Here is a 19,330-nt window from a genome sequence, read left to right on the forward strand (position 1 = left end):
GTTTGACTTTGACCTCATAATGAAGGGAATTTTCTCTTGGACTTTGCCTAGCCTGAAGAAGGAAGTAGTCCATCAAGAAGCAAATCATTCTCCAGTAGTCATTTTGTACTGCAAAGATCTTCCTGTCCTTTTTTTACAGGGAGAAAAAAGAAAAAACCCCATGAATTGTAAAAAAGTTATTTGTCACTTCACCAGCATCTGAGTCAGGTAAAGGTTTAAAGAGACAATGAAATAGTCTTTCACTGGGCAAAGAAGAAAACATTTAAGTACTCATAGAGCAATGAATTCCCTCGATGCTAGGGAGGTATTTTTATCTCATTAGGATTAGTCAATTTGACTTCAGACATAATCCCAGTTTAAAATATAATTAAATTTCTGACAATATTTTGTCTTCTTTCTTTGCAGGTTTGCTGGTCCTCTGACACATTTCAGGATGCCACTGGTAAAAAGGAACATAGACCCCAGGCACCTGTGCCACACAGCTCTGCCCCGAGGTATCAAGAATGAACTGGAATGTGTCACCAATATCTCCTTGGCAAATATAATCAGACAACTGAGTAGCCTAAGTAAGTACATTGTCCTGATAGCTGTATTTAGAACTAATGCATTTTACAGTCACAGCTTTTGTGGTGGAAGCAGGAACAGCTTTTCACATCCTCAGGAGAAAATTGCAGCTGAGCCTTGAATCTGCTCCTTCTGTGGCTAGTGCCTAGCATGGATTTCTGTGAAAGAAAGAAAAGAATTGTTCTAGCAGCACATCTTAAAACTCTTCAGCCATGTATTTCTGTTACCAATGGAGCATGACAGAAAAGGATATCTGGTAGTTAATGAAGTCACTAATTGCTGACCTTAGAGCAATCCTTGAGTAGGGAGTAAGATATAATGAGGAATATATCAGTGCTTGCTTCACTCTCCTAACTCAAACCTTTGGTCATATTGGGGTTGTTCATTAAAAAATAAAGTAGTTGCCTTTATAAATAATAACCCCAGACATTTATTTATTGCATAGTGTTTCAAACAGGTCAAGATTTTTCTTCTTCCTTCTCCTTTCTGTCAACAATTTTTCCTTTGGTGCACTCGAAGGGAGTGAATGGTTCTCAGGCTCCAGAATTCTGAAGGTATATTTCGGAGAAAGCTGCTTTCTGGGTGGTTTTAAGTTACAGCAACTTTAAGAAGTTGTGAGAGGAATCAGCATGATAGGATTTTGAATTTCCAACACTACAGGTGCTTTCTAACCACTAGGACATTAAATATTGCTACCAACACATTAAATATTAAAATGTGCATCTATATACAAGGTGAAAAGTCTTTCAGCTCTGTCAGTGTCATAGGTGATGTAGCCTATATTTGTTAAGTAGATTGATTTAGCTACTGGTTTGATGGTGTACTGTATGGTGACCCTGTTTTGTCAGCCTTTCAAAGCTCCTAGGGTGCTGTTAAGTAGAGAACTCTTAACTGAGGACACTGAACTATGCAGTGGAGACAGAAATGCTTACAGCACATAAACATGAGCATTATTAGGTATAGCTGCTGCAACAGCCAGGAAAATAACTTAATTATTTAAATTCTTTTCAGTGAACCAAGAGCATAGCAGATTTGGATGCAGTATAGGATCATCAACTGTGGTCTTACTTCATTCTGCCACATATAGCACATTTAGAGAGGTACCTTCAAGGGAATGTAACCCTAATTATATAAAATGGGATGCCTGCAGTCATAGGGATGAGCCCTGAATTAGCTGGTTTCATTTGAGAGGAGTTTCTGTCATGAACTTGTGACTCTCTAGTGGTCAAAAAGGTGTTCAGTGTTGGAAATGACAGGGAAGGGAAAGGAGGAGGGGAAATGCACTCATTTGCTCTGCCACAAGAAGCCCAGAATAGGTAATTCAGGATTTTTGATGAGCAATTTAAACACTGATGAGCAGGACTTGTTACTTCAGTCTCTTGTTCTTCCCTCCAAATAGCATCATAATCTTGTAGGTTTTCTACATGCAGTCTTTGTATCAACTGAAGTAAGTTTTTTGGTGTTTTCAACCAAAAAAAAAAAAAAAACAACACCCACCATTTTTTCCTCCAAAGAGAACACCTTTTGCAAAATAACCCTTAGCTCTCAGCAGTGTTAGGGATTGCTCTATAAAAACTGTGAGATCCTGTTACAAAGATAGGAGTACCTGTGAATTGTTTTTGCTTTTCTGCCACTTTGGGTCAGTGGCAATACAAATTCAGAGCAGAGTTAGGAGTTCTGCCGTAGGAATTTTGTCTCTCCCATGCTTAACCCCAGAGAACCAGTCTTCACTTGTTACCAGCCCTCTCGCTGTCACCGGTGCACAGCGAGGTCTGCTGGCATGCAGACAGATCTTGGGAGCTGCCTGTGAGTCACAGCCAGCAGGCAGGGTTTCACAGTGGTCCCCTGGCAACCAGCTTCTCCCTAGGCCTTCCCTTTTTGTTCTCTGTGGATAATGCCTATGATTGAGAAGCAGCCTTTAAGCTGTAGATGAAATGAGGCTTCACTCAGAGTGGAAACAGAGTTCTGGTAGGGTTTCATTTCCTTTAAAGCTGCTTTGGCTTTTGACCATAAAATGATGCAAATTTAAATGAAAGGTCTTGGACCTGGTTAGCACTTGGTCATTTCTGCCTCTAAGATTTTTCAATTACAAGCCCTCAAACAGAAGGTTTAGTGGGGGGGGCTGAACTAGGTGATATTCAGAGGTCTTTTCTAACCCCTGCCATTCTGTGAGGAGAACATGTGTGCAGAAGCAATACCTACTGCATGACAGGAATTCTGCTTTCCTCTGTTTTAACAGAAAATGAAAAGAGCTTTCCATCAGCACGTCAGCAATAGCTATGTGCCTCTGTACAAATTCTCAATCCTTTCATATTTTATTTGATGTGTTGCTTTTAATTGTTCAGTTTGAGAATTTTTTTGACCTTTAAAAGGAGTAGAGATGAAAGGGTGAAATACTTACCTCTGCTTTGAGTGATAGCCCTTGCCTTTCTCCCTGGAGCATGAAAACACATCAGTCTGTCTTGATAAAACATCAAAAATTGCAAGTAAGTAATTTTTTTCCCCCTGTCTATTCCCAGTCTTGCCTAACATCATAAAAGGATCTGCCTTTTGACAGCTTTTCTTAGCACTGTGGCAACAAAAACTCTCTGGACAACAGCAGCAGCTGTTTTGGTTTCCTAGCCATTTTTCCCTGTTTCTTGCTTTCTGACTGTATCTGCTTTGGAGAAGTGCTTACATATTTTTTTTTTTTCCCCAGCAACACTGCAGATAAATTCATGCTCCAGGTCTGCCTGAGTTGGTTTATGTTGCTGTATGTCAGGCTGTAGCATTCCAGCATATGTGAAGCACAACTGAGAGCACTGTGCAGCTGTGCCATTGTTAGAAGATGGATAAATAGTTCTCTTGTGCATGGAGCCTCCTCACTTTGTTCACAGCTATTGACCAATCTTGTTTTTCCTTTTATTCAGCTGTTCCCTGGGCACAGAATCTCAGTGCCACACAAGAAACCTAAGTGATGGGGTTTGTTCTTGGCCCCAGTGTCTGACACCTCCATCTGGGGAGGAGAACATTTCTCCTTTTGAGTATGTTCCTTTAATGAATATTTATATTGCAGGGATTCAGAACAGGGCTTTTATTCAGTCATAGCAAGATGTCATCTCCCTGTTTTTCCCTTCTACCTCTGGATATATATATAGAGAGAATGCTGCATAACTGTTTGCTAAGCTCCAGTGCCTTTTGTGTTGGTGAAAACAGTTTTCAATTAACATTGAACCTTCAGTAGCCTTTCCCCTCTCTCTATATTTCCTTTGTACTCTTTCCTATTCTTACCCTGTTCTCCTAGTTAGTTACTACTTCTCCTCACCCCTTATTTGTTAAGTTTTCAGGAATGAAGCCCTGTCTTTCAAGCTTATTAATTCTCCCCCTGTTTTTCCCCCCCCCTCAGATGCTTTTCACTTTCCTTCTGTATTTTTGGCTTACCGTGCCATCCCCACAGAGGCTTTTAAACACTGCTCCTCTTGTGAGTGACATTTTCACACCTCAGGAAAACCTTGTTTGCCATGTCTGGAGGTGTTAGCATTCAATAAGTGGGAAATGTTTCTCCAGAAATACTCAGCAGCAAGGTGTCTGGACTGCAGCTAATCTTTAGAACCAGTCCTCTTCATCCTATCTGGAGATCCTCAACACATTGCGAGGCCTCACTTATTGAATGTGGGCTGGCTTGTGATCTGCTTGGATTATCTTTTTATTTCATTTTATTTTTTTCCCCCTGTTTCAGGTAAATATGCTGAAGATATCTTTGGTGAACTTTTCAATGAAGCACACAGTTTCTCATTTAGAGTCAACTCCTTACAAGAACGTGTAGATCGCTTGTCCGTCAGTGTTACGCAGCTCGATCCAAAGGAAGAGGAATGTAAGTGACCTCCTTCCACTGTCTTATTTTGGCACTCAGGCAACAGTGACCCATGAAATGGAAGTAATAATGGTGTCAGTTGTATTTATAAGAGCACAGAGAGAATAGCCCATCCCTACTTCTGCTGCTTTTTATAGCTTTGGGCAGCTTTCTGAGCTCAACACCTTCAGGGTTACTCCATCAATTTGCATAAAAACTACTGCAGGACTCTGTGTCCCTTCAGTAGTGTTAAGTATTAGTGTTAACAATATTAATATTATAGGAGTGCTTGGAACTAAGTTTTTGATTTCTATTTTTTTTAACCTTTCTACTAAGACCTATGGGACATAACCATTTGTCCAAGCAGGGTTTTTTTGCATTTTAACTTGTTACAATCTTACTTTCTCCACCAAGTTATAGTTGTATAGCTCCATTTGTTGACATTATATATCCCTTTCTTCCTAAGTAGCTCTAAGTACTATAAATATTGGTTAGCACTGAAAGAAAGTTCTCCCAAAAGTCACTAGGGTATGGCCCATGCCTATAAGATAGAATTTGTCTTGGATTTAAATGATGCATGGGCTTGGTGGTGACTACAGGAACACTGACCACCTAATAAGTAAATGAAGGCTTTTTGCCTTTGTTAGTGGTCTGCTGGTTACAGGTGGAACTACAAAAGGTCTTGTAACCCCAAACAGTTTTAGGGTGTTCTAGACTATATAGAATCATAGAATGGTCTGGGCCAGAAGGGACCTCCAAAGGTCATCTAGTCCGACCTCCCTGCAGTCAGCAGGAACATCCTCCACTAGATCAGGTTGCTTTCTAAAACCTGGAAAGTAGAGCAACATCTTATCCTAAAAATTAAAACTCCAAATTGCTTGTGGGATCCAATTTTGAAGTATAGGAAACTCTTTCAGATCCCAATGCCTAGGTGTAACAGGAGAAAAGAAGTGCCAAACCAAGAGCATGGTCTTCAGGCTGTCTTTAGTTCCCAATGTTAAAATTTCAGTAATGCCAAAATTAAGTTAGGAAAGTTTTGGTTCTGTGTTTTGTGTGACATTAATTTTAGGAGCAGGTTTTGAAAGGCAGCTGTTCACAGAGCAGATTCTCTACAAGATCATCGTGGCTTGCCTAGGGGATTTCTGACATTAATGGGATTTTCCAAGTCTCTTGACAACAGAGCATAAATCATACCCATACACCTCTTTCCCCAATGAAACACCAAGTTTACTATGACTGGATAATGACAAAAATCCATTTTGTGTACAATAACACGTCAGCAATTGTAATCTTGTCAGAGCTGTGATAGTGCAGTGTTAGTGTCGTGCTGAGTTTACCCCTGGCAGCCTGCTTTTTGGTTTAAATCAGAGTGGGATGTATATGTTGATATGGCATGTCCAGTGTGGCAGCCATTCCCACTGCAGGAAAATGGAGAGACCATTTGAAATCATTGAGGATGGGATAAGATAGCAAGATGGAGAATCATAGAATAGTCTGGGTTGGAAGGGACTTCCAAAGGTCATCCAGTCCAAATGGCACTTCCCTGTGTGAATGGCCGTGGACAAGTCTGGCTGGAGGTTTCACTGCTAAATATCCATAGGTGTTTGATGTTAGAGAACTGCTAGAAATGTTTTTTAGCAGTATGTAGTCCCAGTTCAAGAGCTTTCCACACTGCTGTGTCTACTGTAGCATTTGCTATCTGTGCAGCTAAAGGAAGGGACAGACATTGCAATCGAAGAAGACAGGACTGAGAAGAGGTCTACTCAATCAAGTCTAGAGTGGCTAAGTGTGACTTGAATCTGATACCCTGGATTTATCTCTCACACCACAGAATGGCAGTGCCTGCAAGTACTTCAGAGAAGCACATGCAGTCCCCAGTGTCAGGAACTACTAAAGGACTGATTTTTTATTAACTTAAGAATATCCACTCCTCCAGCCATACCCAGTGCTCCTTTTCACAAACATCTGCTTGTAATGAATCACCAGATGAGGACAAAGGAGAGGAGAGGAAATTCAATCTTGTATTTCCTTTAAAAATTAGGGATCAACAAAACTGCTTCTCCTTCAGTATCCCATTTGGAGCTCTGCATTTAGCAATCCATCACAAATAGTTTGGATTTAGTCCTGATCTGGGCTCAAATAGCTGGAAGATGTTAATGCGTGAAGGTGTGGGGAAAACATTTGGATTTACCTTTCTTAACCCTCTAGGCAAGAAGTAAGCCCATTTCAGTACTTCTGCTCAGCTAACAGCATGTGTAAAATGGGCTGTGCTTGTAAAATGAGTCTCATTTGCTAGTTCTTTGCCAGCAGGCAGTAATACAAGATTTAATGTGTTCCTTTGGGCCCGTGCCATTACACAAGAGGAAGAAATTAAGATTCATTTAAAGCTAAGTGGCATGAACAAAACCAGTCAGATTCATTGAATGAGATGCAGATACTTGACAAGATGTTTCTGCTGGAGTCAAAGTAACAGAAAGCTCTGGATTTTTTTTTAATAGCTTGTGTGTTTTCTTATTTTGAATTATTACAATACCTCTCTGAAAGAATAAAACCACATGGATCTAAGGTTGAGATTGTGTCCTGAAAGACCTAACTCCTGGTGTACAATGTGTCTCAGAGGAATTGCTATGAAATGAGCTTTGACTTTAATTATTACACTGTTTTCAAATTCTTGCTTTCTCAGAATTACTGATTTCATATGGCAATCAATATTTTTAATGTAATTTATCCTTTTTATATACATGTGCTTTTTTTCCCCTCAGAAGAGATACATCTGTATTATTTATAGAGATGTTATTTAATATCTGTTACTAGGTGTTCTTTAATTTACTTTGTAGTCCAGCCCAAAGACAAGCCAGTTATTCTATCTTAGAGAATCATAGAGTTGTTTGGGTTGGAAAAGACCTCTAAGATCATCAAGTCCAACCACTGACCTAACACCACCATGGCCACTAGACCACATCCCAGCATGCCATGTCCACACACTTTTTGAACACCTCCAGGGACAGTGACTCCACCACCTCCCTGGGCAGCCTGTTCCAATGCCTGACCACTCTTTCAGTGAAGAAATTTTTCCCAATATCCAACCTAAACTTCCCCTGGCATAATTTCAGGCCATTTCCTTTTGTCCTATCACCTGATACTTGAGAGAAGAGACCTCCTGCCCAGTTCATTGTTGATTATAAATAAAAATGGGCTGGCATCTCTTGTTTCAAAGCAAAACGTATAAAAGGTTGATATTTTAGCTTTCTGACAGAGGTAATTTCTACATTTGTGGGTAGTGTTGTGTACAGAAAGTTAGGCTGACTGATGTAATTGGGTCTTTCTGTACAAGCCAAGTGACAGAGTAAAGATAAACTGCCATTTGTTCAGATTGTTGAAGGAATGTTTGGCTTTGATTGTGAACATCTGAACGTTGAAGGAAGTTATTTAAGACTCCGTTTTTTTGTTCCTTGGAGTAACCAGAAGTGATGTAACAGAGGGACCTTCAGGCAAATGTGTCCATGTGAAGTTTAGGATCTTGGGCTCTAAAAAAGTTCTGGAACTACTTAGGAACTGAGCAACTGAAAGCTTAAATTTATCAGCATCAAAACAAATGCCTGCAGCATTTCCAATTCCTCCTTCTGCCCTGTCTCTTCTCACACCTGAATTCATACATCCAATTTGTCTGACCTTGTCCTCTTGCTGTGCCAGTTTGTCCATCAGCCAAAACTAAGTGGCTGGGTGACCAGCTAGGTTTTCACGTCCTCTCCCCCACTAGAGGTGGCAAAGCCATGCAGGGCTTCTGTTCTTCAGCCAGCTGGCAAGCTGCAGCAGATGGCTTTGTTAGCCAAGGTGTGCACAGCCCAGGACTACATTGCGCTTGCAACATGAGATTTACCTGATCCCTGTCTGTAGGTGAGTGAATGAATCAGTGCCACAATTCTCAGTGATTTGTGTGCCACTGCCTTACTCCTGTTGTGCTCATGCAGTGGTTTTGAGCAGTGGCATACTTTGCACTCAGTGCTGGTCATCAGATAGCAGCATGGGAAGTGCTGTTAGCTCTTTGAAGTTCCACACTGGACGTTTTCTGTGAAGACCTTTGCTATGCCACTGAGCAAGAAGGAAATCCAGGCTGCTTGTTGGGGATTGATTGATGATCCTCAGGTGTCTTATCCCCTTGTACATGTTTACAAAGAGTGGAGATTTAAACAAGAACTTGGAGATTGTGAATTAGGCTGGCAGTGTTTGCTCACTGAGATTAAGGAATGCTAATAGAGAATTTACAGAGCAATGCTTATCTCAGTAATATGGTGTCACATTCTCTGTGGGCATTTTAATAGTAAAACAAAGAACTGTTTTCATTTATTGGCATATGTGAATTTGCTCCATTGCTTTCAGAATGCACACAGGTTCAGAGAGAAGTATATTTTTAATATGTTGGCTTAGTCTCCAGTAAGAGACAGTTGAAAGCCTTGCAGGATTGCCAAGCCACTCTGAACAGGTGAGATTTGTAAAGCCAACAATTCAAAGGGGAAAAAAAAAAAAAAGCTGCAGTATAAAAGAATCTAAGAGTTAGGTTTTCAGATGATTCTTCTGATTGTGAACTTCTGCCAGCAAATAAACTGTGTTTCATGGCAGGTACAAAATTAAACATGATTATTTATGAGTGCAGAAATTGAGACTCCTGGCTGACATTCATACTTCATAATGATTCATTCACATGCTTAAAAATGCTCCTGAGCAGCTAATTAAAGGTATTAAAATAAGAAAAGACACTGCAATTAAATAGAACCTAAGGGTAAAAAAGGGGGAAAGTTTTCAAGCCAGCTGTAATAAACTTCAAAAGCCAAAATGAAAATCAGCTAAATCCCATCTTTTGCATCACCAAGGATACTGCCAACACACTTAGGTAAGAATATAGGATATTCCAGGAATTGCAAGCCCTCTGGAAAACATCCCTGCCTTCTGCCCCTGGTCTCTGTGTGTGTTTATGTGTGATTACACTTGTTACAGGAGCCAGAGTAAAATGCAGCTTTCAGCTTACACAGATGAATGCTTTACATTGCTGCTGAATGCCACAGTGATAAGGGAAGGGGAGTGTCCTCTCATCTTGAGTAAAAGGGCCCCATTAGCAACCTGTTTGTGTAAAATAAACATAATTATTGCTAGATAAAAATGCCTGTGCTGAAAGAACTCTCTTGGCTAGTATGTCTTAAAACTGTTTCCAGTACTGCTTGTGATTTTACCAAAAAGCTCAGACCAATGTGGTGCTGCTGCTGTGTCTAGGGGAGGCCTGATGCTGGCTGCAGAGTTTGTCTTGAGACACACTTGGACTGCACAGATGTAGTAACTGAAGATCAGAGAGGGAGAAGAATATGAGACTGAACATGGACATTGCTTCCAGAAAGTTCAAGTTTCAGCAGTTGTGGTCACTTTTCCATTATTAATCTTTTTCTAGATGTTAATGATTGTGGAATAGAAGAAGATATATGGGCTTTAACAGCAGCAAGTCAATCTATCTCAAACCACTGTTTATTGTGTTCACCTAGTGATGTTTGCCTTCAAATCCTACATAAACATCATTGATTATTCCTAACTATTGTCTTAAAACCCCAAGGTGTCTCACTTGAATTGAGCAGAGGAGTTCTCAATTAGCCTGATTAAAAAGCTATTTGACTAGTTTCATGTGTTGGAACACAGTATCAGCTCTCATTAAAACTCACTGATAGCAGTAGCACAAGCTTAGGTGATTTGCTGGTTTGGCATCTCAGTTGGCTTCCAGTGGACTTGCCCCCTACATGCAAGGAATACAGAGTTTGGCTTGATGATGGTATAAAGGTAACTACTTCTAGCTAGAGAGTAATCTTTTAGTACCAAAAGCATTGTGAAATGGAGTTAGTAAATGTTAGTAGGTAGTTCTGAACTACAGGATGATATTTTATAGCTGCAGTAAGCAATTTATTGAGCTGCTTTGGAGAGAGAGCTCTGTGCATGTGAGCAAAAGTGTCCTCTGAAGCTAAATGGGAGCAAAAGTGTCCTCTGAAGCTAAACAGGGGGAGCAAAAGTGTCCTCTGAAGCTAAACAGGGGCTAATGTGCTAGAACATTCCAAAGGTGGTGTTCAGATCATCTGACAAGGCGCTGCCGTGAATTTGTATTTGCTGTTAAATGTGCATGAGGGTAGTAGTAATGCTTAACATTTATGTGCCAACCAGCATGAGGCAGCTCCAGATGAATCCAAGAGAACTGTCTCTGGCACTTTTTAAAGATGGCAATATCCCCTTTCAGTGTCACTGCAGGACATTACGATGAGGAAAGCTTTCCGGAGCTCCACCATTCAAGACCAGCAGCTGTTTGACCGCAAGACTCTGCCGATTCCTTTGCAAGAAACTTATGACATTTGTGAACAGCCTCCTCCACTTAACATCCTCACCCCTTACAGGTTAGTGAAATAAAACTAATCATGACCAATTGCTAGCTTATTTTGTGTAATAGAAGTGCTATATCCTGGCAGCTTGCTCATGTTGAGCAGCACTGCAATGTTTCAGGAGCCACGCTAGAGAACTGTGAAGCTGCTGGAGAATACAGGCAGCAGATGATGTTGTGTTAAAACTTTACTCACGTTTTACCCCAGTGTAACAATGGTAAGAAAAAGCCTTTTTTATTCTCTGTACTTATTAAACTGCTTTTGGATACAAAGTGAAGAAAAGCAGCAGTTGCAACACGTAGGAAGAGAAGTCTTTAATGGAAACAAGTGTTGTGTGCTGTCCCAAATCGATCTGAATCAGTAGTTGAACACGAGCAGCCACATAAATTTGCTCACTGTTTTAAGAGCAAGATTTGAGTCATTGGAATGGGAGTTCTCTGATTTATAATACTCTTTATTATCTACTGCTTGCATTAAAGTTGCTGTTCTAAAATCAGGACCTTGAATACAAGGAATGATAGTAAAGAATGATGGCACTGAAGGTCAACGTTTGTCTTTTTCATGTTCTTCAGTAAAATATTTCAGGATCTGAGACACGAAATATTCCTTAATGTGTCTTCCCTTTGCCTTGCTGTTTGGATTCATGTCTTGTCAAATAACTAGCATGCCCTGTTTGTCTCATTTTGTTTCAGGGATGATGGAAAAGAAGGTTTGAAGTTTTATACCAATCCTTCCTACTTCTTTGATCTGTGGAAGGAAAAAATGCTGCAGGACACCGAGGACAAAAGAAAAGAAAAGAGGAAGCAGAAGGTATGTGTGTCTCAGAGGAGACCTTATTGTGGCCTTCCAGTATCTGAAGGGGGACTACAAGAAAGCTGGGGAGGGACTTTTTAGGACATTTGATAGTGATAGGGCTAGGAGGAATGAAGCAAAACTAGAAGTGGGTAGATTCAGATTGGATATTAGGAAAAAGTTCTTCACCATGAGGGTGATGAGACCCTGGAACAGGTTGCCCTGGAAGGTGGTGGAAGCTTCATCCCTGGAAGTTTTTAAGGCCAGGCTGGATGTGGCTCTGGGCAACCTGATCTAGTGTGAGGTGTCCCTGCCCATGGCAGGGGGGTTGGAACTGGATGATCCCTGAGATCCCTTCCAACCTTGACAATTCTATGATTTTCTGTGCTAGCTTTGTTTAGCTTCTGGTTGGTTGGTTTTGCCTGTAATGAGTTTATATGCAGTTAATAACAATCCAAGCTTTACAGTCATCCTAACTGAGCTAAAACTGAATTCTTTCAGCTCCATCAAATTCAACAAATAACACTGAATAGTGACTGGAAAATACATAGAAAAGCCTAGAGCTTTTGTGCTGGCTTCATGTAACTAGCAGCAGGTTTGCCAAGGCTTGTAAGCATTCTAGCAATGGCTCAGGAGAAAAAAAAAAAGGAGAGTACAGCAAGGGTAAAGATTTTCACTGGAGGACTTCTTTATAATACAAAATTCTGACAATCTTAAGGTCAGAAAAGCTTGAATGACATTTTAACAGATATGTTTACTCTAAACTAGAAAGAAAATAGTAGGAACAGGACACTTTGTTTGTATTTTCCTAAAAGTAAACACTTATACTAAGGTAATGCAAAAGTAAGAGTAAATATAAGTGTCAGAGCCATCATTTCAGTCATAGAATAACAAGCTGCTTGTACAGTTATTTTCCTCTGTATTACTCAGCTAATTACCCACTAGACTGATGGTTCAGTCTTTTTTGGTTTCAGTATCATTTAGACTGAAAGCAAATTTTCCTTGCACTTGAGTTTGGATTGGTTCTGGGGTTTTTGTAGCCAATGTTTAAATGCAATTAATTAAAAAAAAGCCACTGTCTCAGTTATCAGTTTTCTTTGCACAACTCTCCTACAGCAGAAGAATCTGGATCGCCCTCATGAGCCAGAAAAAGTGCCAAGGGCACCTCATGACAGGCGGAGAGAGTGGCAGAAGTTGGCCCAAGGTCCAGAGCTTGCAGAAGATGATGCTAACCTCTTACATAAGCACATTGAAGTTGCTAATGGCCCAGCTTCACATTTTGAATCAAGGTTTCTTTCTTTTTATGTATTTATTTGTCTATCCTAAGTACTGCATAATTCCTACTGCATGGTGAACGTGCTTGAGAGATGGTGAATGGTGAGCTGCTGCTGCTGCTGCTGTGCTTGAAATGCACTGGAAAACATTGATTGAGGTGAAGCAAAACTGAGTATTAAGAGTATTAAGACACTTAGGCAGGGTGTCCTTAAAGGAGCAGTAATACTCCTGTTATTTTGAAGAGTACCAGGGATCCTTGGCATTCATCGTATCTTGGAGGATGTGGTGGTGCCTGCAGCTGGGAGAAGGAAGCTGTAGTGTCACTTGCAAGTGTTGCAAGCTTGCCCCCAGGTGTCTCACTGCATTCCAGTCCTGACCTACAAAATGCCTTTTATTCCAGTCTCTTGGTTTTTCTCAAGCAGGCACTGCCAAGATTACATGGTGGGTGTGATGTGAACAAAGGTCCACTTGGCACTCCAATGAGAACGCTGAGCTTCTCTTTACTCTTGAGCAAACCCCAGATTTGATTGACATTTCTGCTTATAGTCTATTACAAACCCCAACCTGCTGGATTCTCATTTCACAGCACGCATTTGCTGGTGGCTAAAAGTAGCATTTCACATGGCAAACACCTGCTGGCTTTATGCTTCTGGTGCTTGTGCAAAATTGAGTCAGTTTTACCAGCCAAGAAACATCTCACAAGAAAGAGGGCTGACAGAGAATATTATTAGAAGATTTTGGGGGTATGTTTTTTGGGAGTTGGATTTCTTAATTAAAAAGTATTCATTTTCCTGCTCTGGCAGGGGGGTTAGACTAGATGATCTTTCAAGGTCCCTTCCAGCCCCTAACATTCTGTGATTCCTCCAAAAAAATGTTTCATTTTTTCCCCTGTCCTTCACTGGCCAAAAGTGCACCATAAGAGACTATTTTGTTTTATCTTTATAAGGCCTTCAAACAAACTTAATGATGACAGTGGATAATTGTGCCACTTATTTACTGCTGCTAATCAGTGTTAGGTATTTGTATTATCTTCCTTCTATCTGTTGTACACCTACAAAGGTCTGAAGTGGGAAGTTCTCTGTATGTGTGGAATATAGATCCTCTGACAGAAGCTCAGCTAAACTACTCAGTTGTAAATTCTACCATTCTGGCATTGCTGGGTGTTCCATGAATGCTATAGAAGGATATGGTTGCAGATCTGTAGGGACTGAGGAGCAGGAGCAGTTACTCAGTATAATGTGTTTCATACCACACTCCGGTGTCCATGTACTGCTGATGGTACTGCTAGCTGAACTGAACTCAGTGTGACTAACAAACACATCCTGTAGAAATGATCTGATCTATCAAAACCATTAAAGCCTTGAGCTGCTGAGGCAGTGACATGGGAAGTGGGATCAATTAGTGAAAAGCCACGAAGCCCAGTATGACACATCCACGCAGTTCAGAAGTATTACTGAGGTACAGAACAGCAGCTGAGGGCACTGATACTTTTACTGAAGGTTCCACTGGATCATTTTTCACTGTTTTCCTGCAGATCCCAAGCATATGTGGACCATATGGATGGATCATACTCACTTTCTGCATTACCCTATAGCCAGATGTCTGAACTTCTGAACAGAGCCGAGGAGCGAGTGTTGGTCAGACCACATGAACCACCACCACCACCTCCCATGCATGGGGCAGGAGAGGTGAAACCTGTGCCTCCTTGTGTTAGGTATGAAGCTGTCAAAGCTGTGTGTTCATCACAGCTGCTAAATTGCAGCTGAGTTTTGGGTTTTCTTCCCCCAGGTCTGGATGCATTCCTGTGTGATCTGCCCTAAGTGATCCTGCTTTGGCAGGGAGGTTGGATCCTGGAGGTCCCTTCCAACCTCTACCATTCTATGAATTTTGGTTTCTATTTCTCTGTGCCTTTCCAGAACTGGATGCACAGCTATTTACTAGAGTGAGGCTCTGGTTGTCACTCCCCTACTGTTATATACCCCAACATCTTACCTTTTGGTCAAGTACATACATCTTGGAATAGAGGACAGTGAATTCAGGCATGGTTGTTACACCAGCAAGATGTCAATCTCTTTACACTTCAGGAGATTATACACAGAAATGCATCACTCTTTAGATCCATTTTTCACAGCAGCTGAAATAAATCCTCCTGTGATCTTTCAGGAAAAGAATTTTACTGTTCCCTTTTGTGTTCTTCAGCTCACCTGAAGTGCACTGTAATGAGTATTTAGCCTATAAAAATACCCCTCTGGGCACAGAATTGATGATCTTTGATATTAGCCTCACTCATCTTGTCATCAAACCTTAAATATGTATTTCAAATGTAACCCATCCTCATTGCTTGTACTGTTCTGTTACATGTTCTCACGTTGCAGAAATGAATCTATTGCTATTTTTTTCCCCACTCTCCAGCTCTAATAACTTTGTCCTGTTATTGGATGTTTCAGTTCTACTACTGGCTTGGTAGAAAACCGTCCTCAGTCACCAGCAACAGGCAGAACACCAGTGTTTGTGAGCCCCACTCCTCCTCCTCCACCACCACCACCTCTTCCATCTGCTTTGTCGACCTCATCATTAAGAGCTGCAATGACTTCTACCCCTCCACCCCCAGTCCCACCTCCTCCACCCCCTCCCACAGCTGCTCTGCAGGCCCCTGCCATGCCACCTCCACCAGCTCCCCTCCAGATCGCTCCCGGAGTCCTACATCCAGCTCCACCCCCAATTGCTCCTCCCCTAGCACAACCTTCTCCTCCTGTCACTAGAGCTGCCCAAGTGTGTGAAGCTGTACCAGTTCACCCAGTTCCTCCACAAGCTGAGGTACAGGGACTTCCTCCACCACCTCCACCTCCTCCCCTGCCTCCTCCTGGCATTCGACCATCCTCTCCTGTCACAGTCGCAGCCCTTTCTCACCCACCTCCCGTTCTGCACCCTCCTCCCACAACCATTGTCCCTGGCACTCATGCACCCCTAATGCCTCCATCTCCACCATCCCAAGTGGCTCCTGCTCCCGAACCCAAACGCCATCCTTCGACTCTTCCTGTCATCAGTGATGCGAGAAGTGTTCTGCTGGAAGCCATACGGAAAGGTAAGGTGTGGCTCTTGAGGGGCAGAGGAGTCTCAGAAACTCACTGTAAATACACGTTGGCTCTGAGAGATAGAGTGTTTCACATGGGCAGGAAGCTGGAATGCATCTTAAATCTGTTCCTGCTTTCTGTTCTCTACAGCATATGCAATGGCAAGGAGACTGGTTGGTTGTTTTTTCAGTTGGTGACTGCACCTCTCAGGTGTTTAGTTTGGATGGCAACAGTGGTTCTCTGGGGAAGGTAGATTTTAGAAAGAATAAGCTCGTGTCTTTACAGGTAACCTGTGGGGATGACCTCTTTGTTTACCTGAAAATGTTGCTGTTTCTGAGCAGTGCAGCAGAAGAGAATGTTTGCAAAACAAACAACAAATAAAGGAGAGCCTGCTGGTATAGTTTAGGTGATTCCCGAAAATGCTTTCAGCCAAGTTCTGCACAAGAAGCAAAGCCTGAAGATACCATGGCTTAAATTCCACCTAAGGACCTGTGCTTGTGTTGCCTGACAAGAGACTGTTAAGTACAGGATGTAAATCACATTTGGACTGTGTTGGTCCATGGTGTTGTGACTATAAAACCAAAATACATCCTCTCTGTCATGTTTCTAAGTTCTGGAGCTCATTTTCTCATTCTATCAGTAGGTGGTTACTTGTCTGTGTTTGATCTCTAAGTAATACTTTAACCCAAACCAGATCATTGCAAACCTGTTCCAGTGTCTCACTGCCCTCATGGTGAAAAGTTTCTTCCTAGCATCCAATCTGAATCTACCCATTTCTATTTTTTAACATTCTCCCTAGGCCTATCACTCCCTGACACCCTAAATCCCTCTCCAGCTTTCTTTATACACATTTATGAGATCCCCTTTCAGTCTTCTCAAGACTAAACAGCCCCGGGGCTCTCAGCCTCTCATAGAATCATAGAATCAGCCAGCTTGGAAGAGACCTCCAAGCTCATCCAGTCCAAGCTATCACCCAGCCCTATCCAATCCACTAGACCATGGCACTAAGTGCCTCATCCAGTCTTCTCTTGAACTTCTCCAGGGACGTCGACTCCAACACCTCCCTGGGCAGCCCATTCCAATGGGCAATCACTCTCCCTGTGAAGAACTTCCTCCTAATATCCAGCCTATACCTCCCCTGACAAAATTTCATAGGGGAAGATTCTCTTCATGGGGGAGATGCTCAAGTCCCACAATCACCCTCGTGGCTCTCTGTTGGATTCTCTCCATCAGTTCTCTGCCTTTCTTGAACTGGGGAGCCCCGAAACCGGACTCAGTGTCCCATGATCTCCCTTGTGAAGAGAGACTGAGAGCCCTAGGACTGTTTAGTCCGGAGAAGAGAAAGCTAAGAGGGGATTTGACTGATGTCTATCAATATCTGAGGGGTGGGGGTCAAGTGGAGGGGGCTAAGCTCTTTTTGGTGGTGTGCAGTAATAAGACAAGAAACAAGAGGTCCAAGCTTGAACACAGAAGATTTCACCTCAACACGAGGAGAAACTTCTTTACAGTGAGGGTGACAGAGCCCTGGAACAGGCTGCCCAGGGGGGTTGAGGACTCTCCTTCTCTGGAGACTTTCCAAACCCAGGTGACCTTATTGTGGCCTTTCAATATCTGAAGGGGGCCTACAAGAAAGCTTGGGAGGGACTTTTTAGGATATCAGGTAGTGATAGGACTAGGGGGAATGGAATAAAGCTGGAAGTGGGGAGATTCAGGCTGGAAGTGAGGAAGAAGTTCTTTCCCATGAGAGTGGTGAGAGCCTGGAATGGGTTGTCCAGGGAGGTGGTTGGGGCCCCATCTCTGGAGGTGTTTAAGGCCAGGCTGGATGAGGCTCTGGCCAGCCTGATCTAGTGTGAGGTGTCCCTGCCCATGGCAGGGGTGTTGGAACTGGATGATCCTTGTGGTCCCTTCCAACCCTGACTGATTCTATGATTCCTGTGCGGACTCCCGTGGGTGACCCTGCTTTGGCAGGGGGGTTGGACTCGGTGATCTCCGGAGGTCCCTTCGAGCCTCTAATGCATTGTGATTGTGATTGCGATTGCGATGATCACTCCCTGCACGATGGAAGGAGAGCAAGTGATGTGTCTGTGGTGTGTCCCTCAGGCATCCAGCTGCGCAAGGTGGAGGAGCAGCGCGAGCAGGAGGCCAAGCACGAGCGCATCGAGAACGACGTGGCCACCATCCTGTCGCGCCGCATCGCCGTCGAGTACAGCGACTCGGAGGACGACTCGGAGTTCGATGAGGTGGACTGGCTGGAGTGAAGGCCCCGGCCTCGCCCTCCCCTTCACAACCCAGCGCTGATGTCCGTCGTGGTGCTTGTTCTTTGACAGTTTGCTGGTCATCTCTCGTGGGGTTTTGTTTTTTTTTTTTTTTCCCCTCTGTATGTTCTTTTCTTTCCAGACTAAATCCTTGGGGTTTGTTGTTTCTTTGTTTTGTTTGGTTTCGTTTTTTTTTTTTCCTTTTTTCTACTTTTCGGGTTTACAAAACCGCTCCTAGTGCAGCTTGGAAGCTAAATGTTTTACAGTGGCTTTTTCTTACACATCTTTTATGAAAGAACAAATAACTTTGTTCCCATAGACCACTAAGTATTAAGCATGGGCAGCTGTTGGTAGAGTAGCAGTTTCAATTCTTTGGCATATCTTTAACTGTGCACTTTGTGAACTTTTTAAGTTAATGAAGGCGACTGAGATTGACATTCCAAGGGCAGCTGTATGTACTAATGAGCCTTACTCCTGAGAGGGTTTTAAAACACTAAACCTGGCTATCAAGGTATCACTGCCTCCATTACATCTGGACACTAGAAGTACATATAGTTAGCAGCACTGAACACACTGAAAGGAAAATGGATTTTTTTTTTGGGGGGGGAGGGGGGTTATTATTGTTTTATTGTTGTTTTTAAATAATTATGGCCTTATTTGAATGTTTAGAGATTTCCTCTTCCCGTCCTCCCTCCCAGGTACATATTGTGTGGTACTATTTTTGCCTGCATAATAGAAGTTTAATTTTTTTTTTTTTATTATTTTTATTTTTTTTTCTCCTTGTGAAATCTTTTGACTTAAACATGCTGTGTAACTTATGTAACTGTTAAAATAACAGTTTGGTTTAATAAATGGTTCATTTTAAATGTTCCTAGTTGTTGTTTTCAGTGAAGCCTGCTTTTCCCTGGTATACAGAATTGCAGGAAACATCCAGTTGGAAGACACCTCCAAGATCATCTGGTCCAACCCTCAAGCCCTAAGAGTCAGGCCCACACACTGCCCACACCTCCAGGGATGGTGACTCCACCACTGGACAAGACCATTCCAGTGTTTGAGAACCCTTTCTGTGAAGAAATACTTCCTAATATCCAACCTGAACCTCTCCTGGTACAGCCTGAAACCGTTTTCTCT

General features: G+C 42.3%; 1 protein-coding gene across 1 annotated transcript; it reads left to right on the plus strand.

The window, feature by feature from the left end:
* Nucleotides 1-412: 412 nt before the first annotated feature.
* On the plus strand, nucleotides 413-18,202 carry WASF1 (WASP family member 1). Its single transcript, XM_054393111.1, has 8 exons — nucleotides 413-566; nucleotides 4,283-4,417; nucleotides 10,665-10,818; nucleotides 11,496-11,613; nucleotides 12,712-12,884; nucleotides 14,405-14,584; nucleotides 15,318-15,955; nucleotides 18,045-18,202. The coding sequence occupies exons 1-8, from the start codon at nucleotides 434-436 to the stop codon at nucleotides 18,200-18,202; spliced, it is 1,689 nt and encodes a 562-aa protein (XP_054249086.1). The 5' UTR covers nucleotides 413-433.
* Nucleotides 18,203-19,330: the final 1,128 nt, after the last annotated feature.

This window comes from Indicator indicator, chromosome 27 (genome assembly GCF_027791375.1).
Source record: "Indicator indicator isolate 239-I01 chromosome 27, UM_Iind_1.1, whole genome shotgun sequence".
In the NCBI taxonomy this organism is placed as follows: Eukaryota; Metazoa; Chordata; class Aves; order Piciformes; family Indicatoridae; genus Indicator; species Indicator indicator.